The sequence below is a fragment of the Hippopotamus amphibius genome, chromosome 2 (genome assembly GCF_030028045.1).
Source record: "Hippopotamus amphibius kiboko isolate mHipAmp2 chromosome 2, mHipAmp2.hap2, whole genome shotgun sequence".
Taxonomy (NCBI): Eukaryota; Metazoa; Chordata; class Mammalia; order Artiodactyla; family Hippopotamidae; genus Hippopotamus; species Hippopotamus amphibius.
The window spans coordinates 214024995-214047944 of NC_080187.1; the positions used below are offsets into that span (position 1 = coordinate 214024995).

Genomic DNA, 22950 nt, shown 5'->3' on the forward strand with positions numbered 1-22950 from the left:
CTTCTCTCCCTGGGATGCTTCTCCCACAGGTTTCTGGGCCTAGTAGGGGCTACTCATCCTGAGAACTGTGAGGCCAAGCCCAGGCTGGACAGGGCTGGACAGGGCAGGAAGGAGCAGTGTGGATTGGAGGGGAGGCTGATGACCTTTAAGGACTCTGGACCAGATGGCTTGGCCTTGATCCCCTCAGTCTCTGCCCCATCCCTAGAAGCAGTCACACACACACAGCAGCTATCAAACTTACATTCAGAAACATGTGCACTTAGACGCAGAGACCTCCTCACAGGTGTTCATAAATACACACACCCATGCATCACTGCCCCCCCCGCCCCCCCCCCCCCACACAATTAAGTTTGAATTCAGCACTTAAATTCAAGGGGCAAATCTTGGTTCCTCCACTTAATGGTCGGATATCCTTAAGTAAGTTACTTATCTCCTTGTGTCTTAAGTTCCTTATGTGTGAAAATGAGGATTAGAATAGCATTTACCTCACTGAGTTGTTTTGAAGATGAACTAAGAGAAAATGGTAAAGAGCTTAAAACAGTGGCTGACACACAGAGATGCACGTGTATTCATATGCATTTCCTAAGCCCTCTCCCATATTGCTGCTGCCACTTGGTGGTGGGCCTGGTTGTAATACAAGGTTGGAGTCCCTTTATCTCTACGACCCTCAGTTTTCTCACCTGTAAAATGGGGATAATATTATCTACCTGGTCCAGCTGTTGTGAGGCTCTAACAAGGCCCAACATGGAAAGCTCCTATCCTCAACCCTGGCCCACAGAAGCCAGCTACACTTTAGCCGTTTACTGTCTGTAACTGATGGAGAACAGGTCAGAGAACAGGTGCAGGGGCTGGATGTGCCAAGGCAAAGACCTGAACCCCATCTCTCCGCAGGCTGGAGGTCCAAGCCTGGACTCCCCCTCTTCCCAGGCTGGAGCTGGTTCCTATAAAGACAGAACCCCAGGTCAGGATGTGTGTCAGAGCTGCTCCCCCTTTGGGAGCCTGGGATGGCCACTAGCCTGGGCATGGGGCTGGGGCAGGGCTGGCCGGGTGGCCGTGGGTGGAAGGAAAAGAGGAAAACCAGCTCAGTGGAAATTACTCTGCGGTTGGCTCAGGCGCCCACGACACACTGTATTTATAGAGAGCTCCCTGCAGCCCTTAATGCAGCACAGTCGAATTAACCCTTTCCAGGCCACGGTACCAGCCTGGTGCCGAAAGAGAACCCCGGACTAGGGGTTAGAAAGCCGGATCCGAGCTCCGGTTCTGCTGCCAGCGGCCTGGAGGGGGAGCCGGGGTGGTCAATGACCACTCACCTGTCCCTCTAGCAGAAAATAAACTTCGGTTCTTGGGAGGGTGGGACGGGGGTGGGGGTGGGGGGTGGGCAGAGATCAGACCAGCGCCCCTTTACCCCGGCGCCCGCGTGGGTCTGGACCCGGGTCAGGGGCGGTCCCGGCCGGGTGCCCTGCCCAGCGGGCGGCCTCAGGCCTCTGCCCCAAACCGCCGCCGCGGGGCCAATCCGGCCTCTGGGGCGCATCCCGGCCGCCTTTCCGGGCCCGCGGCTTCCTCCAGCCCGCCCCGCCCCTCGGACTCCCGGGGCCGCCCCCGGCCCCCATTCGGGCCCGGCCTCGCGGCGGCGGCGGCGGCGGCGGCGGCGACTCGGCAGCGCTCCGCCGCGTCCCCGAGTCCCGGGAAGGCGGCGCGGCGCGGTGAGTGCTTGCGTGGCGGGCCCGGCGTGGCTCGGGGCGGCCTTTGTCTGCGGCCGAGCCCGGCCCCGGGCCGCCGGGCAGCGTGCCTGCTGCGGGGCTGCTAGAGCGGGCGGTGAGCCCCCTCGCTCGCAGGGCGCCCCCACCCCAGCCCGCCTCCGCGCCGGGAGCACGGTGGACCCGGGCCCTGGGGCCGCCGGCGCCCACCCCCGCCCCCTACCTTGCCTCCCCTCCCCCTGCCCGCGGGGCCTGGGGCACTGTGGGACCTGCCCTCACCCGGGAAGCCGCCGGAGGAGGCTGGGCGCGTGGTTGTGGTCGCGGAGGCCCTGGGCGTGCAGGGGGAATAGAGGCAGATCTGTCATTGTGTTGATGACTCTGGAAAGCTTCTTGAAGCCGCTAGCTGGAGCTAGGAGGGAAGGGGCGTCTCCCGGGGTCCCTGCAGAGGAGAACACCCGGATCTCACCACCGGCTCTGAGGAGGGGGAGCTGCCAGGGAGAGGAGGGGGAGGGGTTGGCTAGGGGAGGGGGATCATTCTGCTTGGCCCAGAAGGATGAAGGAGTGGGCGGCTGGAGGGCTTCCGCGGGCAGCGGTGGGCATGAGGGGGACAGATTCCGCGAAGGACGGGCAGGGACAGCTGGCCTGGGTGAAGGGCTGAATAGGTGTTGGGGGTGGGGAGGCAGAGCAGGAGGGAGCGGGGACAGGCAGGGCAATTTGGGCTTGGGAGATCTTAGGGAGGTGGCGGGTGGGGCAGGATGGAGAGGGGGTGGAGAGTGTGGTGGAGGGAAGGTCGGGATCCAGGGTGGGGGCACACTAGAGGGGAGGGGATTGAATCCCAGTGTCCCAAGTCCTCTATTGCTGCTTTGCTAGCGAATTGGCAGGTTTGGGGGCCTAAGGCAGTGAACTGCCAGGAAAAGGGATTTATTTCTAAGCCAAACCTGCCATAATGAGAAATGTGTGATGGATGACTCAGATATGGGATCTATCATTGAGAAAAACATGAAGCAAACAGGAAAGCAAAAACCATTGGGGAATGGGGAGGGTTTGTTTGCCTTAATTGAGAAAAACTATTTACCTTCAAAATTGGATGTGCATAATTGTAAATGAGTCTGAGTTCATCATTAAATGAAGGCCCTAGGTCCTTTTCTTACATGCTTGTCTTTTTAGTAGCTAGCTTCTGTATTAGAAAGTAACGAAACTGTTCTGTTTTTAAGAGAGTTCTTTATTTAGTTCAGCCTCCTCTCTGACTCCCTCTTGTTCCCAGAAGTCCCTAGGAAATCTGATGCTGTGCAGCCTTCCTTGTAGTTTGGGAGCCTGCACATAGGTGGGTGCTTTTGGAGGCTGAGGGAAATTGAAGTCTAAACTTGAAATTTAACTCTAAACATGCCCAGTGGGTTGGACTGATGTGGGTGGCAGGGCTCTGAGGCTGTGGGTATGAGTGGTGGCTCATATTTCCAGCTCTTTTGGAAATGGGAATATTTTGGGTGAGTATATTCCCTGATAGCTGGAGTCCCTGAGATTAAGTGTTAACACTGATGTTAACTGTTAAGCATGGAACCCTTTCTCCCCTGTATTACACACATCGGAGTCTGACATTAGGACATTTCTGATGTCAGTGAAATTTTCCTTCATGACTTCAGATCAGCACTGTGAACATCAGCTTTTGCACCAAGGACTTGTATAGCAAGAGGACTCTTGAGGGAGTGAGCTTTGCACTAAGTGGCTTCAGTGATGCTTGAATTGGTCCCCTGACTGATTTTGGAGTTCTTCTCTCTCTTCATTGACATCACCAGTGGTTTCTCCTGCCTGCTTTCAGTGAGCTTTCCAATTCATTCCAGACTCCTGTGTTCCAAGAAAGCAGACAATCCAGCTTGTTAGAGACAGGAAGCCTACATTAAAGCAAGCCCAAGAGTAAGAAGGGGTTCTGGGATTTGAGGACCGCTTTTCCTTCCTGTCCTTGGCCCTCTGCACCTCTGCCCGGGCACGCGATAGAAGCAGGTTGGCTGAATGTCTGAGATATACTCAGATGCCTGATAGCTGGGTCAGGTGCTTGAATGTTTGTAGAAAGGACAGTTATAGAAGGGTTGTCCCGGGACGTCCCTGGTAGTCCAGTGGTTAAGACTTCGCCTTCCAATGCAGGAGGTGTGGGTTCGATCCCTGGTCAGAGAGCTAAGACCCCACAAGCCTCACGGCCAAAAAACTAAAAATATTATAACAAATTCAATAAAGACTTTAAAAATGGTCCACATCCAAAAAAAAATAAAAAAAGGTGTTGTGCCTTCTGTGGAGCTTCTCTCCTTATTCTACTGAGGTTGACTTCTGAAAGTTCTGGTGGGAATTCCTCTACCCTTAAACTGTAACCTTCTCTGGAGTCATCAATCTTCATTCTTTAGAGTAGGATTTGGGTTTGATGCTGAACTAAGCAACACTGTTTAGGGTCAGAGACTGAGTGTGATCATAGAGCCGTAAGGTGGGATTCCATAGCACCCAAAGAGACTCCTAGAAAGTGTTGTAGAACAAGTGTCTGGCCTGTTGCAGGCCGCTTCTTTGTCGGACATACAGGGTTTGTGCTATGTGAGAAAAATGTCCCAAATCCAAGCAGCCTCTGAGATTAAAAACCACATAGGGCCTGAGCCTGTGGCCCTGAGTCATGGGGTCAGGGGAGGAGGAAGAAGGGCAGGCAGGATGATGTCACTGCCCATGAGCTTATCCTCTGAGTGGGTGGCCACTTCCATTGCTGTCCTTTTCCCACATCCTCAGGGCAAGAATGACAGGGAGGTCCACCAGCAAAAGAGGGAAGGCATAGTCAGGGCCTGGGGGAGGGCAAAGAGGGTGGGAGCGAGCCCATGTGGTCTTTGAGAAATTTCCTTTGATTTCATTGGCTCAGAAGGGATCAAACATCTGGGAGAGGGCCACGTGTGCTTTATGTAATCCTCGCCTGCCACCTGCAGTTCTGCCACCCCTGCAGTATGAGGTTCCAGATAAGGGCGTTGGGTTTTCAGGTTTTGGGGGTGGGGCTGTGCTGGATGCTTAATAGATATTATCTCATTTAATCATCATAGCAGTCCTGTGAGATAGCATATCATTAGCTCCATTGTATAGATAGGTAAACTGAGGCCCAGAAAAGGGAAGTCACATGCCCAAAGACATGCAGCTAGCAAATGCTGGGCCTGCGATGCTGTCTGCCTCCAGAGCTGACTCTTTTTGCCACTCTGGAAGCAGGAACAGGCTTTACCTCTCATCTGGAGCCTGGTAAGATGTGCCAAGTGTCCCCATAGCAAGGCAGAGAGGATTCATCTGGGGAGCTGGGGAGAGAGCAGGCCTAACCTGAGTATCCCAGACTAGTTGTCCTTGCAGCCCATTTGGGACCATTGCTAAGAGTTCTTACTCTTCGAGAGGCCTGGTCCTCAGCACACCTGTGCCTTCCAGGAGTCCCTCTCACACGCTCCAGTTCTAACCAGTGCTCCCAGCCAGCTGCCCCCATTCTCCCTCATTCCCTTTGTGGTCCAAGGAATGGATGCCTCGTCCACACCCCTAATGCCTTTGGCCTTCCCCAGGCTTAGGGAGGGTATATTGGAGGAAATCTGCTGGGAGTAGGGACTGAGAAACACTTTTTGTTGGGAGCCTTGGAGCAGGGAGAGATACTACCTCTGGGATGCAGGGCTCTCAGGTCACCTTAAAGTCAACGTAGGCACCCAGGAACTGGCCCGCCCATGGGGGAGACACTGGACTGTGTGCTTATGGGGGAGGCCCTGTACTGGGAGGTGTGGTGGCAGCAGGGGCAGTAGGGGCTTGAGCCCACTACTTGGGGGCTGTGTCCTGGAGGAGGAACGGGCAGAGGACCACCAGGGATGAGCCAGACACAGAGATGGAGCCAAATTGTGATTTGCTGCTTTGGAGCCGGGGTGCTGGTGGGGTCCTAGGTGTAAAGGGGGTCAGAGGAAGAGTAATGTTCTCAGGGACCTAGATATGTACCCTGACAGAGGAGGCTCAGTGTAGAGGATCCCAGGGGGCCTTTCCCCCATGCCCACGGCAGTAATAATAACAGTAGTAGTAATGATTACCACTGTGTGGGTGCTAGGGGCTTCAAGTCCTCTATGTATGTCGTCTTATTTTATTCTTACAGCAGTTCTGTGGGGTAGGGATTGTTATTCACTTTTGAGGAATGTGGACTCAGATCTCAAAGAGGTTAAGTCATTTAAACTTGATCGTGTGTGTAGCAAGGCTTCTGAGTCAGAATCTGAACCTAGGCTGCCTGCTGTAGCTGAGCCCAAACTGTACCCTGAGGCAGGCAAGCCAGCCCGATGATGCTGTTTAACAGGTGAGGAATTGAGGTCCAGGGGCACTTGTGAGCTGGCCCTTGGTCATCTCTCATGGTGACTGATGACGGAGCATGGGCCCCTCGGCAGCCTACACTCACTTCTCGGCTCTCGTTCCCATGTGTACGATGGGCATGGAAGTGGGCACTGGACAAGTGAACTTCAAGAGGCCTTCAAGCTCTGAGGACTGGTGGAGGCTGCTAGACTCCTGAGGAGGAATCCCTGGAGATCCAGAGGGGCTGGTGCTTAGGTTGGAGAGGGCGAACATTGCAGCATTGTTCTGCCAGGGCGAACCTCTTTCAGGGAAGAAACTTAAAGAATGTGAAGGCAGGGAGGGATTTAGGTAGAACACATCTGGAGTAAGTGGGCCCTTCCTTGAGTGAAGTCTGGAAAGGCTTCTGTAAGGGAGATTTCCAGACATATTAGGTGGGCACTTAATGGGACTCAGCAGAAGCTGAGTGAATGCAGATGTGTGTGCTGCGGGCCTGCCAGGGCTTGACCTGGGATCCACCCTCTGATTTGGTCTTATGATCTCTCATGCCCTCCCTTCTTCTCTGCACTCCCCCCTCCCCCTTCAAATCCTTTCTTCTGGCCAGACCTCTTCTAAGCTAAGTGTAGCTTTCACTTTTTTCAGGGTTCTGTGTTTCTGATGGGGGGGGTGTGTGTGTGTGTGTGTGTACCTACCATGTGTGCCCATGTGCGTGTATAGCCTCTGCACACACTTCCAGTTCTGAGATGCTGTCTTGCTGCCTTGTCAAGTGGCTGTTGAACCCTGGAAGATGCAAATCCATTTTTATGATGGCCCCTTAGCCAGAAGAGGGTGTGAGAGGCAGGCCAGCTGCTGCGGCAAAAGTCACCATGTTCTCAGACCCTCGGTGGGGATGGTCTGGCTTGGGGAGGCCAGGAGGTCTGTCCTGCTCTCTCTCTTCCTTGTTTTTCCTAAAGCCATAAGGGAAGCAGGCTGTGGATGCCAGAAAACCTTGGCCCCACTCTGCTGGGCTGGCGCCGATGACACACTGCTGTTCTGACTCACACAGAAATCACTTTGAGAGGAAGAATTGATTTCTTCTCTTCGGTGGGATCACGGGGCTGGGGAGCAGGGCCCAGTGGACAGCCTTAAACACAAAGGGCCCAAACTGACTCATTATCAGGAAAAAGGAAGGCCAGCACGATTCCCAGGGAACTCTGGAGACCCCCTTGACTCTTTCCCCAGGCTCCCACCCATTTATAGCACCTATACTAACTAGGTCAGTTTAGAGAATTTTGCTCAGTTGAGTCCTATAATCATCCTATGAGGGTAGAGTTTAAATTCCTGTTTCACAGATGAGCAAGCTTAGGCTCATAGAGGATATTTCCCCAAGGTCACGTGGCTTGGAGATGGCAGAGTCTGGATTTGAACCTGTATCTCCGACTCCAGAATAATTTTCTAAAACGCCAGGGCTCCCTCCTTCCATGAAGCTTCTCGTGACTACACCAGCCCAGCATGTGATCGTGGTCATAGCACAGGAAGGGGGCCAGGACCTTCCTTTGAGGATTAAGGAGATGAAGATCCCGAGAGCCAATGGGGCTTATTCTAGGGAGCCTAGCAAGTGAGTGATAGAACCTGGTCTAAAATCCACATAAATCTTTGATGTTGCTTTTTTCCTTTTCCATTTGTTAATACGAAAGTATTACATGCTTGTTGTCAAAGTCACAGAAGTGTATCGACTAGAAGGTGGAACTAGACCCTTACCTTCATCCCCATGCCCCAGAGCTGGGTTCACTATCACATTTTCAGACCCTTTTTCTATATACAAACATTCATCCATCCATCTCTCCATCTATCTAAACACACAGGCATTCATTCATTCATTCATTGAACAGTGCCATGAACACTCATTATGTGCCAAGCCTTTGCTAGAATCAAGGATCCAATAGTAAATACAGCAGACGTGGTTCCTGCTCAGGGAGGTCCCAGTATGACACAAGGTAAACAAACTGCAATGCATAACAGGGGCATCCTTAGAGTGGCAGACCTCCAACCCAGCTTTTCTGCCAAGGGGACCCTTAGGATGTCATCCAGGAAGAAGAAACGGTGTTTGCAAAAACCCTGTGAGGTAGGGAACAGGGTCTCATTGTTTGAGACCCTGATGAGAGGTGAATGGGAGGAGGTGAGGCTGGAGAGGTGGGCAGGGGTGGATCAGGCAGAGCCCTGTAAGCCATGGAGGAGCTGATTAGATATTGAAAGTGATGACATGATGCACTTTTGTTTTTATAGCAGTTTTTCTGGTTGCTGTGTAGAGTCTAGGTAGGGGTATAGAACTGGTTTGGGGGACGAGAGAAAGTAGGGAGACGGGTGAGGAGGCTTTTGTAGTCATGCAGGCAAGAGATGAGGGCAACTTGGCAGACCGGAGAGAGAAACAGAGGGGGAGGGGAATAGAGAGACTAAAGATATATCGGGTTGGCACACATTTTCTGTAAAGGGCCAGAAATTAAATAGTTTAGGCTTTGTAACTATTGCAACTACTCAGTTCTACTGTCGTAGTGGAATAGCAGCCACAGACAACGTGTAAATGAATGAGGTGCGGCTGTGTGCCAATGAAACTTTATTTACAGACACTGAAATTTGAATTTCATGAGATTTCCATGTGTCATGAAATATTCTTCTTTTGATTTTCTAACCATTTAAAAAGGTAAACCTTGTCTTAACTGCTGAATTGAACAAAAGCAGGAGGTGAGCTGGATTTGGTGCTGGGGCTGTAGTTTGCAGACCCCTGAGATACATTTTGGGGTCAGGGATGGCTGTTCTTGGTGATGGATTGTGAGGGTGTGAGAAATCCGGGTTCTGGCTTGATCAGAGTGGGTGGAGATGGTGCGTTTATCACGTGGGAAGGGCTGGGGAGGAACAGGTTTGGGGGAGAAATCAAGAATTTGAAGAGGTACATGGTAAGAGGGAGATGCCAGTGAGTCATTGGAACAGAGATGTTTAGGAGACAGTTGGGTTTAAGTTTGGAGCTCAGATGAGTGGTGTGGACTTGGAGAAGTAAATCTGGGAGTTGCCAGCATATAAATGATATTTAAAGCCATGGGAATGGATGAAATCATCTAGGAAAAAATAGTAGAGAGAATTAAGGAGAGAGCCTAGGAACAAGTCCCAGGGGATTCAGTACCAGAGAAGGAAGGGCCTGCACTGATATATAGGAGATGGAGAGAGAGGTAGGTGACTAGATCTGGGACCATGGGACCATTTATTAATACAGAAATTAGGTCATATAACTCACAATATACTTTATTCACATGACCTATGTCGTGGGCTTATTTCCATGTTAGTACATGTTCTTTTGAAAGGCTGTTTGCTATTCCATCATATAGATGCACCATAATTAATGTACCAGTTCCCTATTGTTTTCCATTTTTGCTGCTGCCTGGGTGTCTTTGAGAATGGAGCTAGTATTTCTGTAAACCAGTCCCTACCAGCTATGGCTCCTGGGCCAAAGCTTTTGCTGCTTGTTTTTGTATAGACCAGAAGCTAAGAATGATTTTTACATTTCTAATGCTTGAAAAAAAATCATGTGATTCATGAAAATTATATGCAATTCAGTTCTGAGTGTCCATAAATAAAGTACTATTGGGACACAGCTCTGCTCATTCATTTATACACTATCTCTGGCTGCTTTCCTGCTGTAAGGGCAGAGTCGAGCAGTTGTGACAGATATAGGAGGGCCTGCAAAGCCTAAAACATTTACTATCTGGACCTTCATGGAAGAAATTTGCTGACCCCTGCCTGACTCGATTCTACAGCCAGAACCAGCATTAGGTCCACACACAGGCGGAGCAGGGTATTTTGAGCATCTCCAGGAGGACACAATCTAGAAAAAATTCTTTGATGCCTGAAATTCTGCCATCAGCTCTTATTTTGAGTAAACCTTTGCCCTTTTAAAATGTCATCCTTTAAAATTCAGACTTCCTCAGCAAGGTTAACATCACATGTGGATAAATTTTTTTTAAATGATAGTTTTAAAAAAATATATTTATTTTGCTGCGTCAGGTCTTTATTTGCAGCATATGGGATCTTTCGTTGTGACACGTGGGCTTCTCTCTAGTTGTGGTATGCAGGTTTTTTCTTCTCTAGTTGTGGCACGTGAGCTCCAGAGCACATGGGCTCTGTAGTTTGCAGCACGTGGGCTCTCTAGCTGAGGCATGAGGGCTCCGTAGTTGCGGCACAGGCTTATTTACCCTGTGGCATGTGGGATCTTAGTTCCCTGACCCGGGGTGGTACCTGCCTCCCCTGCATTGCAGGACAGATGCTTTATCACTGGACCACCAGGGAAGTCCCTAATGGATCAGTTAATCAAAGGTTGGGCCTACCTATGGCAACAAGGTTACTCCTCTACTTAAAACCCTCTTTTCTCATCACCTACTCGCAAAATCCAAACATGACCTCCTGCTCTGGCCCTGGCTTGCCGCTTAGCTTCTGCTCCTCCTGGGACCACCATCTTGTACCCCATGGCAGCCTGTACGGAAGTGCTTATATTGCTCCAGCCTCCCATCCTGCTTCCTACCTCGCTGCCTTTGCCTGGGTTTCTCCCACTGCCTGGAATGGCCTTTCCCAGCCCGACCACCTGGGGAGCTTCAGGTCACTTCTCAGGGTTCACCTTTAGGATTATCATGTCTTTATCATATCAAGTGGTCCTCACTATGTCTTAAATATTACACTGTATTGAAATACGGTGATTTCTGTGCACTTCCCTATGGGAACGCAGGCTCCTTGAGGACAGACACAGCTTAGTCCTCTCTCTGTCCCCATTGCCTGCCTACCAGGCACTCATTGAATAGTTAAGTGAATAACTGAATACACAAATGAATGTATATTCAAGGACTCCTTCAGTTGTAGACAACAGAAACCTAGCTCAAACTGGCTTAAGGGAAAAAAAGAAAAGATTACTCATGTATCTGTGCAGTCTAGGGGTGCAGTTTGCTTCAGGCATAGGGACTTCAATGTTGTTTACAGGGTTCTGTATCCCTCCCACTTTCACTTCTGCCTCTGTATTTGTTTGGATTAATTCTTTAGATGGTTGCTAGCTGATAGATTCATTGCGAATAGCCCCAGACTGCATCTTTCTTAGCAACCTCAGCAAGAAAATGTTTTCTGAGAGCACCAGCCACAAAGCCCTGGGAAGTCTCCAATTGGGTGTGGCTTGGCTCACAGGCTCAGTTCCCCAGCAAATCACCGAGTGGGGGCGGGGCGGGGCAGGGGTTCTCCGAAGAGCCGAGCTGGGTCTGGTCACACGCTGAGGCCTAAGGCTGGGGATCAGCCCCACCAGCACCAAATGGACTGAGTTCTCTGCAGGGAAGTGGAGTCCTGTTATCAGACGGAGCCAGCCTAGAACAAGAGAGGGGCACTCTAGAATAAAGGATGTGGAGCAAAATAACTGAGTAGCAAGACTGACTAGTGAAGGCAGAGAAGGTCTGCCCAGCATCAATTTTGCTTCTGTATCAAGGAAAGAAGGGACAGAAGCTGTTAAGAAGGAACCGAAGTTCAGGCCAGGAGGGGAGGTGATAATCTGCTTTAAATGGATTTCTCTTCTGGCCTCTGGGATTGCCTGTCCTGGTGCTGAGTGAATTTGGAGATAAGATCTCTGAGAAGCTATCAGGGATATTTCAAGACAACTGGGTAGACAGTGGGGTTGGGGGGAGGGGAAGATGTGGGTCGCAGCATTCCACAATTTCCCGCTGCGTACAGAATCAATCCAGGGTCCGTAACCAAGCCCTGACCACCTTGCTTGCCTCACCTCGTGACTGCCTCTCCTCGGAGTCCCCCGTCTTCCCAGAGTATGCTGTGGGTGCTTGCTTCCCCGTGACTTTGCTGGTGCTGCCCCCTGTGCCACCCAGCTGAAATGTCTCCTCCTCTGTGAGGTCCCCCTAAGCATCCCCACTCCTCCATGAACTGCTTGACCCTCCATTCCCGTAATACCTGCTATAAACCTGCATCATGTTTGTTCTATGAATGGATAAATGAATGCTAGAAGAACTAAGATGGGCACGTAACCAGTTCCATGGGGAATAAGGTAGATTATGGGAAGAACAGCTTGGTGACCTTTATCCCTGACAAAACCTGGAACTAATTGTCCATTGAGCACTTGAGGGAGAGTCCACCTTCTTCAAATGAGCCTTTTTTCTGGTTCATCTCCACTCGATTGGTCCCTTACCAGAAGCAGTGACACTTTGGGGATGAGATAGATGGGCAGCCGGCTGAGTGGCCGCACACGCAGGAAGACTTGTAACCCTGAAGCCCCGAATAGTGCATGGATGTTGATCTTGGGGCAGACCCTACTGCTGTAGGGCTTTCCTGTTCCTGTCCACTCCCTGAGGACCTTGTTGACACAAGAAACAAATTAGAGAGAGGAGGGGAACCTTTTTAAAATAACATCCATTCGTTCTTTTCTTCATCCACCAAAAAATTATCGAGCACCTTCTGTGCACCAGCTACTGTCACAACAGCACTTCAAAAGATCGTGGCATGGTTACATAAAACTGTGCTTGCACTTAATGCCACCAAATCGTACACTTAAAAATGATTAAAATGGGAATTCCCTGGCAGTCCAGTGGTTAGGACTAGTCGCTTTCATTGGCGAGGGCCCAGATTCCATCCCCGGTCAGGGAACTAAGATCCCACGAGCCGCGGGGTTTGGCAAAAAAAAAAAAAAAAAAAAAAAAAAGGTTAAAATGGTAAACTTCATATTATGTGTATTTTGCCATAATTAAAAAAATATCATGGCAGTTGGCACGAGGGACTCAGCTCAACTGGATGACATGTGATCGTAACAGATGAAACATCCTATAACGTTCCACCCCCTCCCTGAACCTTTCAGCAGAGGATGACAGAGCTGTGGATCTGCAGCTTTGTGAGCAAATGCCTGCTGGTCATTGGCCACAGATCTGACAGTCTATTATTTTGGAGTGTTATGGTGAAAAATGTGGCATGGCTGCCCAATATGACCTCAACCCGGGAGAGGAAGAGCCAATACTTGCAGGGCTGTTATAAGGGAGGGGGCAGACTTGTTCTGCGTGGTCCAAGGGGTTGAACGAGGAATGGTACGGGCGGACAGATTTTGGCTTCAGTAAAAGGTAGAGCTTTCCACCAATGAGAGCTGCTCGGAAGCCAGCGGCTTTCTTTGGGAGGTAGTGATGCCCACACAAGAGGGAGAAAACAGAGGTTGTGGGAATGGCCGGAGAAAGTTTCCCTGTTCTGCGACCTGAACGTTAACTTCTGCCGCTTCTTCAGAATTTGTTGGGGGGGGGGGGCCTCTTCTCATTCCATGATCTCCCTCAGTGATGCCAACTTTGGCTTCCATGAATAGCTTCCCCGTCCTGTTCCAAGCTCCAGCTCTGTGTGTCCAGGAATCCGTCAGACATTTTTTCATGGGTGATCCATTCCAAGCCCAAGTGGAATTGTTCTTCCCTCTCACTTCCAGGTCTCCCCGTCTTCTGTGTGTGCCCACACGTGCCTATTGGTTGAAGCCTTCAGTACATCTTCGGCTCTTTCAGCCCCTCCCTCCCATACAAACAATCCCCAAGACCAGTCACATCTACCCTTGAAATATCTCCTAAGCTGGGCCCAGGTATCATTAAGCGACTCTGATGAGATAGTGTTCAGTTCATATTTTGAAACACCTATTTTAGATGTGGTTTCCTTTTGCTGCTGTGAGCAGTAGCAATTTTCATGGGGTGGGAGGAGGGGGAAGAGAAGGCGGGAAAGGAAGGGAGGGATGGGTCCCTAAATTAGTCACTTCAGTTGCTGTAAGAAAGACCCAAAATAACAGTGACGTTAGAAGAGATGCTTATTCTCATCCACGTGACAGGCCGGGTATGTGCAGGGCTGATATTACAGCCTCTCAGGGCCCTTCTGTCTGGCTGTTCTGTAGTCTCCAGGGTGTTGCCTTTGGCAGCATGGTCCTAGATGGTTCACCACATCTGCGTTTCAGCCAGTGGAAAGGGGAGGAGAAGAGAGAGGGTATGCTCCTTCTCTTTCAAGGCTTGACCCAGAAGTTGTACACAACAGTTCCTCCCATATCCTACTAGCCAGAAAATGATCACATGGCCATACCCTGCTGCAAGACAGGCTGGGATCTGTAGTCTTTAGCCAAGTGGCCCTGTGCCTAATGAAATAGTCTACAGAAGAGGAGGAGAATAGATGTAAGGGGAACACTAGTGGTTTCTGCCACAGTCATTTTGTACATTTCAATGTGACCTGCATGGCAGTTAACTGGCTAGACCTTAAGGATATAGTACATGAAGCCTTAATGTACTAATGAAGTTCCATTAGCATCCAGTAAAGCACTTCTTTTATAGATGGGAACATTGAGCTCAGAGCGGGGAAGTCATCTATTAAGATTGCACAGCAAAGTGTCAGAAACGGGACTAGAACCCAAATTTTGGGCTCACTTTTTAACTTTCAAAGAGATCTGGCTGGGAGGCAGACGAGCAGTGCCAGGAGGACAGGTCTCTTGGGGCTGGGGAGAGACCACCTTCTCCAGCCTGTCTACCTGGGGAGCTGCTCATCATTTGTCAGGACTCACCTTTAGAGTTATCACATCCCTGAGGTCCCTCCAAATAGCCCTCACTGTGGCGATTTCTGTGCACTTCCCTATTGGAGCCCGGGCTCCTTGAGGACAGATACAGCTTAGTTCTCTCTCTGTCCCCCATGCCTGCCTAACAGGCACTCAGTGAATAGTTAAGTGAATTACTAAATACATGAATGAGTGTTTGTTCAAGGACTCCTTCAGTTGCAGGTAATAGAAACGTAGCTCAGACTACCTTGAGGAAAAAAAATGATCGGCTCAAGTATCTGGGCAGTCTAGGGGTGCAGCTTGCTTCGGGCATAGCTGGATCCAGGGGCTTAATTGCTGTTTTCAGAAGCTGTGCTTCTATCCTATGCTGGTTAACAAAGATTGACACTGGTTATGTGGCTTGATCCTTCTTGCCCTCTTTGTGGGAAGTGTTGTCCAAGCAGCCCCTGCAGGGATTGGGAAGGGGCAGGGGATTAAGAGAATGTGGGGTGCTACTGGTGGTTATGGTAGGGGCATCTTGGTATAGAGCCTGGCCTCAGCTCTTGATTTTTTGGTTTTGGCTTTATGGGGGTACATCTTGGGTCATCTCTTGGGAGCTTCCCTGTGGCTCTACCTCTGCTGGGGTTGGATGCAGTTACTGTACCCTTAGGTCAAGGGTGTCCTCTCATTCTTGCTCCTCTGAGAAAGACAAGGCACCCTGTTGTCTTTCCTGGCAGGGTTCCTTGGAGTTCCCACATTTGGCTGGGACTGGGGTAGATGAGGAGGAAAGAGGAGGAGGAGGAGGAGGAGGAGGAAGGAGCAGCTGGTGACTCACTGGGAGGGGCGGCACATGCTGACTCCAGGGCAGGTCCTGCCTGGGGATGAGAATTCCCCTTTGTAGAAAAGGTGGGCAGGGCAGTATGAATGCAGCGTGAGGACTGTGTGTCTCCACGAGGCTCTGTGTACTGGGCAGCCCATCTATCTCAATGGTCACAGGCCATGCTCCCATTCCCTGGCAGTATCTTGTCTCTGAGATGTGTTTCTCCCTCTCGCCCTCAGCTCTGGGAGCCCAGCTTTTGGGGCGGGAGTCTCTTGGTGTCCTCGATTCTGGGCTGTCAAGGCTTCTCCCCAGGAAAAGCATGAGAGCGGGAACTTCCTTGAGTCCAGAGTCTAGGAAAGGAGTTGAAGGGAGCAAATCCAATGCCCACCCCTGGGAACCTCTCATCCTCCCTCTGGAGGGAGGGACAGCTCAGCCCTTGGGGAACCTGATAGATCTGATTGGAAGAGAGGTGCTCCCTGGCTCCCCACATTCATGGAGGTGGCAGGCAGTCCCAAGCAACCCTGGCAAGTAAAATCCAGTGGCAGGAATTAGCTTGATGGATGGAGGAGACAGACATAAGAAAGGTCCTGAGTGCCAGGTGGAGGAGCATGGATTTACTCCAGTGGTAAATGGGCAACTGTGAGAAGCCCTTGTAGGGGGAAGGATGTGAGCAGATTCCTGCCTCATGTCCTAAGAGGAGACGTGTAAAGTGTGGGGTTGTCGGGGATAGAGTGGAGGGTCACAGGAGGACCATAGGAGTGCTGGCCACACAGGTCAGGGTGGGAGATGCAGAGCATGAGTAGCCGTGGGAAGGGTGAGGGATGCCGGGAAGGACAGGCCTTGGTTCTATCTGGGGGGGAAAGAAAGGAAGGGAGACTTGGAATCTGGGAGCTTCTTAATCCTTAGTGCCTGTGATTCCTTCAGCGGGCAGGCATAGCAGGCCACTGCCTGCCAGCATTTTCTCTGGGCTGTGGTGGCCCTTGTAGGCAGGATGTGGTGCCCATCAAGGGTGCCTTTATGAATGAAGCGCACAGGCTGCTGACTCAGCAGGCGGCAAGGCTTTGAGGCTGCCAGGTTTGGACCGGAAGTGTCTGGGAAGGAAGTAGCTGCTCAGGGCTTCCCTGCTGCGGACAGCTGGGGGTGGGGGTGTGCTGGGCAGGATACACCCGGCTTGGCTAAGGGACTCCCTCAGCTCAGCTGCTGGGTTTGTGTTGGGGGCGGGGGTGCTTGGCTGGGATTGGGAGGGTTGAGCCTGGGTGCCTGTGACTGGAATTGATGCTAATAGCTATTGATGCCATTTGCTCCTTGGAACGGCAGAGAGGTGTGGCAGGAGGTGGGGAGCTCAAACCCCTCTCATCTGTGTCCCCTGGCAAATTACATCACATTAAGGAAGTCCCCTCACTTCTCTGGGCTTTAATGTTTTTCCTCTTGCAAAATGGGACCAAGTCAGACAGCCTGGCTCCCTGGGTGGTTCAGAGAATGAGAAACCTTTTATATTTTTGTCAAATTGTGTTGGATAGCATAAATCGACCCTGTTGACGTGGCTTGGTCAGGATGTGGCATGAATAATCAGGCAGCAGCTGTGGGACACAGGGCGAAGGCGGACAGCTTGGTGGGGGTGGGGGTGGGGCAGGGTAGGGGCAGCTGGGACTGGGAGCGGGACTGGGAGCAGGGCTGGACCCAGGCAGGTCTGGGCCTTCCTGGCTCAGGTCTGATGTGTAGTCGCAGAAATACCTCACGCAGTTGTGACTCCAGCCTGGGGGGTCAGCCCCAGTGCAGGCCTCTCCCATTTCTCATCGCTCTTGGGCACTCAATATACACATGTTAAACTAGCCAGTGTCCTTTCCCTTGGGCCCCATACTCATACACCAGGCTGCCTTCTAGAAGTCTCCCCTGGAAGTTCCTGCACAAACACTGCTCACTGCACATGCCCTACACTGAACCCTTCCATGTTCTCTGGCTCCGTGAGTGCCTCACCTGGTCACTGGGCTCAAAACCGTGGACACTCCAACGGCTCCCTCCCTCCCCTGTCCTCCCGTGCTGTCGCTTTCCCCCACGCCTGCTTTGTCTCTTCTGTCCAGCTCTTATTTATCCTGCAGATGCTGTCAGAGTAATCTTTATGAACCACAGCTCTGACCATATCCTTTCCTCTATTCCAGAACCTTCAGTGGCTCCCAGCTGACATCAGGATAAACTTCCTACCTCTTAGCCAATCGCTAAGCCTTATTCTCCCCTACCAGCTGTTGTCGTGAGCCAAACTGATCTGTGTACATCCTCGCCTTGAGCAGGCCAGCCTTGCCTCTCCTTCCTTTTGTTGCATACATCTTAGAAGGGATGGGTCCCAGTTGCCCCCTGCCCTGCCTCCCCTGATCTAGACTCCCCTGTGACTCAATTCCCTCCTGCCAGCATCTCTCAAACTATCCCTCAGAAGGGAGCGTTGTGGGGTGTGAGAGGGAGGACCTCCCAGCGGGCACGTGCAGCCTTCCTCCAAGCTGGTCCAGGGGAGATGAGGTGAGAGGGCCTGGGGAAGACCTTTTGAGACAAGGTCCTCACTTCCTCTTCCTTTCAGGCAGGGGCAGCCTTCCACCACGGAGAGCCCAGCTGTCCGCTGCCTTACGGGAAGATGCTGCGTGGACCGGGCAGCACGGGTGTGAGTGGGGCCACCGCCCTGGGAGTGCTGTGGTTCTGCCTCGCAGGTGAGGGGAGCAGAGTGGGGCCTGGAGGTGGGGGAGGAGGCATCCACTCCCACCAAGTCTCTCTGTCTAGCAGGGCTGGGGAGGATTTGGCTAACCTCCTCCCAATTTCCCCTGTGCCCCGTCTCCCTCATTCTTACCTCTGGGATCCAACAGGCAACTTGCTTGTCATTAGCCTCTATTTTCTCTTCCATCAAACGGTAATGTGATCACTAAATGTTATAATGCTGTTTCTCGAACACACTGTATGTGTCCTTCCTCCCCAGGGCCTTTGCATGTACTGTTCCTCTGCTTGAAACTGTCTGCTCCTGCATGTCTGCATGACTGATCCCTTATTTCATTCAAATCTTTGCTCAAATGTCACCTTGCCCAGGCTTTCCTGCCTACCATGTATAAAATAGCACATCTTCTCTCCCTTTCCCTGACCTTACTTGATGCTTCTTCCCAACATTTATCTCCACCTGACATATTATATGTTTACTTGCTTATTGCCTGCTCTGATCAAAGAGCAGGATGTATCCCCAGGGCCAGGATTGATGCCAGCCACATAGCAGGTGTTCAATAACCATGTTGAATAAAGGATGTAAATCTTCCCACACAGTTCTTGGTACAGAGTTAGCATTTAATAATGGCAGCTACTTTAATAACAACATCATCATATTTCAAATCCTAATCAGTTTCTGCTCTGAGGGAGAATGTCTTCTTCCTCCAAGGGGGGAGACAAAGCTGAGTGTCTGGTACCATCTGGTGGCCACAAAGAGGAAGCACTGCTTTACCCAGAGCTACTAAAGAAAGGGCTTTGGGTGATTCCTCAGATTTCACCCACCAAGAGCCCCCATACAAGGGGCACCCGGTTGGTCTCCAGTTGGAGAGCTGGACCGTGGCACCTGGCATGGTGACAAGAGATCCAATGCCAGTGTAAGCCCTTTAAAGATCACTACACACTGCAAAGATGATGATATCACCTCCCTGTGTGTAATTTACGATGAAAATACTAACTATAAAATGCTATTTTTCTAAGTGTGAGAAACCTTTAATGGGTGTTGTATTCAGTTAGCTTTGTTTCAAGACTATTTGATCTTCACACTTTTGGAGTGTGCCTGCTTTGCTGATGCTCAAAACACACACTTAATCTAACCATTACCCAAGAATGGCAGTGCCAGGCTAGGGGGCACATCACACCAAAAGAAAAGCTATCAGGAACCCCTAACTTTCCAGGGCTCTAAAAGAAGAGCTGGACTGGAGGCAGAGGTGACTGGGTAGGAGGCTGCAGGGTAAACCCACAGGATAGAGGGCAGGGTTGGGAGCAGGGGAACCTGCCCCGGGGGGCTTTTCTCTGGCTATGTCAGACTCTTTTTTTTTTTCATTCCCTTTCAATCTCAGCTTAATATCTCTTTGTGGAGAACATGGCTCACCACTATATTTAAATGCACGGGTATTCTTTCTTTCTTGCATAAAAACTAATCATGTTTGGGAAAAGAAAAAAGAAAAGCACTTGTGACTCTCATCCAGAGAAAACTACTGATAACATGTTGGTGCATACTTTTTTTTAGAATTCCTTTTTACAATTTATAAAGATAATATATTATATACTTGGGAAATGCAACCAGCACAGACAGGTGTAAAGTACCTGCCAGATTTTTGAAAAGCTACCTCCTTACTTTTTATCCATTGGCTTGCTTTCTTCCTTCATACCCCTAATCACATGCTAATAAGAATTTGTGTGCTAGTTTGTCCCTCTCTCCCACTAAAATCTAAGCTCTGTAGGGGTGTGAGGCTCTTGCTGTTCTCCGTGGCATTCCTAACTCTTGCCCTTGGCATAGTAGGTGCTTACTGTATTCGTGTTGATTGAACTAGAACCACACGTAATAAACTCTCAGGCCTTAAAAAAAGGCAGGGGGGGGGGGGAGGTGGTGGTGGACAGGGCCCTGAAGTTAACCCGTAAGGGGAGAGGGACTAAGGAGGCCCTGAGTGTCACGGCCCCTCCTCACCATCCCACCCCACCAACACCACCCCCAGGCGCTGCAATCGAAGTCCGGGTCCCTGAAGACCCTGTAGTGGCACTCGTGGGCACCGACGCCACCCTGCGCTGCTCCTTCTCGCCCGAGCCCGGCTTCAGCCTGGCGCAGCTCAACCTCATCTGGCAGCTGACAGACACCAAACAGCTGGTGCACAGCTTCGCCGAGGGCCGCGACCAGGGCAGCCCCTATACCAACCGCACCGCGCTCTTCCCAGACCTGCTGGCTCAGGGCAACGCGTCGCTGAGGCTGCAGCGCGTGCGCGTGGCTGATGAGGGCAGCTTCACCTGCTTCGTGAGCATCCGGGACTTCGGCAGCGGCAGCGCCGCGGTCCGCCTGCAGGTGGCAGGTGAGAGCCGCGAGAGGCGGCGCGCTCCCCGTGGCACACCCCTCGTGCTTCCCGCAGCCCCTTTACCCTCTGCCCCAGCGCTGACCCATGTCCTCACAGCCCCAGGCGCCCTTTCCCCCCGTGTTTCCCCTTGCCCTTGTCTCACCTTGACGTCTGCCCTCTACCCTCTGCTCCCCTCCAGCCCCCTACTCAAAGCCCAGCATGACCCTGGAGCCCAACAAGGACCTGCGGCCGGGGGACACGGTGACCATCACGTGCTCCAGCTACCGGGGCTACCCCAAGGCCGAAGTGCTGTGGCAGGATGGGCAGGGAGCGCCCTTGAGCGGCAACGTGACCACGTCGCAGATGGCGAACGAGCAGGGCTTGTTCGACGTGCGCAGTGTCCTGAGGGTGGTTCTGGGCGCTAATGGCACCTACAGCTGCCTGGTACGCAACCCTGTGCTGCAGCAGGACGCGCACGGCTCCGTCACCATCACACCGCACAGAAGCCCCACAGGTTTTTGTTTGTTTTCTTAAATGTCCCCCTGGGGCGGACGGGGGCGGGGGTGGGGGAGGGGAGGGGAGGGATTGGTCCTATCTGCAGGGGTCCCGGTATCTGAATCTAGTTCCTTACCTTCAGTCTCCCAGAACAGTGAGATGCCTAATCATAATAACGGAGAAGATAAACAGGGTGCGTCGTAGGAGCAGGTGATCACAGCTCTTCCCAGCTCTCTGGGTCTCCTGACTCCAGGGCTCTGCAGACCTCTGGAAAGAATAGCGAAGCGCTCAGATCTCAGAAGAGAGCGGGAGGATAAGAGAGGGAAATTGGTCCTGGCGGAAAGGGGAGTTTTGCTAGGGCTGGAGGCTGCTTCAGGCCGGGTCCCCGGGGAACGGACCTTGTCAGACCAAGGCCAAACTGCTGTGATTCTTGTCAGAAGATTAGGGAGACTCCACATCTGGAAGTGCTGAGACGCCATCTGTTTTTAGGTCTGGGGAGAAAATGGGAAGATGGAATGCGACCTGGGGGTTGATGGCGAATGAGCTATGGGAGGCTGTGGGGTGGTAGCACAGAGTGTCCCTGCCCCTTCTCACTTCCTGCCGCTCCACCCTCGCTCTCAGGTGCTGTGGAAGTCCAGGTTCCCGAAGACCCTGTGGTGGCCCTCGTGGGCACCGACGCCACCCTGCGCTGCTCCTTCTCGACGGAGCCCGGCTTCAGCCTGGCGCAGCTCAACCTCATCTGGCAGCTGACAAACACCAAACAGCTGGTGCACAGCTTCGCCGAGGGCCGCGACCAGGGCAGCGCCTATGCCAACCGCACCGCGCTCTTCCCAGACCTGCTGGCTCAGGGCAACGCGTCGCTGAGGCTGCAGCGCGTGCGCGTGGCTGATGAGGGCAGCTTCACCTGCTTCGTGAGCATCCGGGACTTCGGCAGCGCCGCGGTCAACCTGCAGGTGGCAGGTGAGAGCCGCGAGAGGCGGCGCGCTCCCCGTGGCACACCCCTCGTGCTTCCCGCAGCGCCTTTACTCTCTGCCCCAGCGCTGACCCGTGTCCTCACAGCCCCAGGCGCCCTTTCCCCCCCTGTTTCCCCTTGCCCTTGTCTCACCTTGACGTCTGCCTTCTACCCTCTGCTCCCCTCCAGCCCCCTACTCAAAGCCCAGCATGACCCTGGAGCCCAACAAGGACCTGCGGCCGGGGGACACGGTGACCATCACGTGCTCCAGCTACCGGGGCTACCCCGAGGCCGAAGTGCTGTGGCAGGATGGGCAGGGAGCGCCCTTGAGCGGCAACGTGACCACGTCGCAGATGGCGAACGAGCAGGGCTTGTTCGACGTGCGCAGTGTCCTGAGGGTGGTTCTGGGCGCTAATGGCACCTACAGCTGCCTGGTACGCAACCCAGTGCTGCAGCAGGACGCTCATGGCTCCGTCACCATCACAGGTAGGGCAGACGAACAGCTGGGGGAGGAGAGAGGGGACCACTGCCTTTTATCTAGACCCTGAGCTGGAATTTAGGTAGGCTTGGGTGGTCAGAAGACTTAAAAAAAAATTTTTTTTTCATACATTTCAGGTGTTTCAAACCCTCCTCCAAGAAGTCTTTAAGGAACTTGCTTTATCGAGCTGATAAGAACCATTTGTAGTGTTTGCCCTTCTAAGAGTGCCTTAGGTGTGCTTCTTATATAGGCAACTGAGTATCTGCCTGGAATCTGGAGGTGTGGGCGGGAGTTCTGGAACAGCCAAAAGGCATGGATCTGGAGTGCTTTCTTTCGGGAACCTCTCCAAGTGCAGGGAAGGTGTTGTTACGTCACCATCTGATGTTGGGCACCATCTGACTGTGAGGCCCTGCGAGACAGCTGGGCCTCTGCAGGTGGTCAGACCCCTCACCCCATCAATGTCAGCCCTCCTGATGGAGTTGAGCAGGACCCAGGCAGCCTTTGGAACCGCCGGGCTCTCTCTGCTGCCCCCATGTGGTTAAACATTGGATCAACGCAGCCCCTTTGGCAATTCCCTCAATCTCTGGTTTTGGGGTCCTAGCCCAGACACACTTCCCTT

General features: G+C 52.1%; 1 protein-coding gene across 2 annotated transcripts in view; it reads left to right on the forward strand.

Annotated features, from left to right (window-relative positions):
* The first annotated feature begins 1605 nt into the window (after positions 1–1605).
* CD276 (CD276 molecule) overlaps positions 1606–22950 on the forward strand; it is a 30952-nt gene continuing 9607 nt past the window's right edge. Inside the window, exons 1-6 of one of the 2 annotated variants that reach the window (XM_057724597.1) lie at positions 1606–1703; positions 17934–18060; positions 20077–20424; positions 20606–20920; positions 21523–21861; positions 22043–22339. In XM_057724597.1, the coding sequence (XP_057580580.1) occupies positions 17988–18060; positions 20077–20424; positions 20606–20920; positions 21523–21861; positions 22043–22339 (1372 nt within the window). In that variant the 5' untranslated portion in view covers positions 1606–1703; positions 17934–17987. The remainder of the gene's footprint in view (positions 1704–17933; positions 18061–20076; positions 20425–20605; positions 20921–21522; positions 21862–22042; positions 22340–22950) is intronic. The other variant, XM_057724598.1, reaches the window with a different exon arrangement.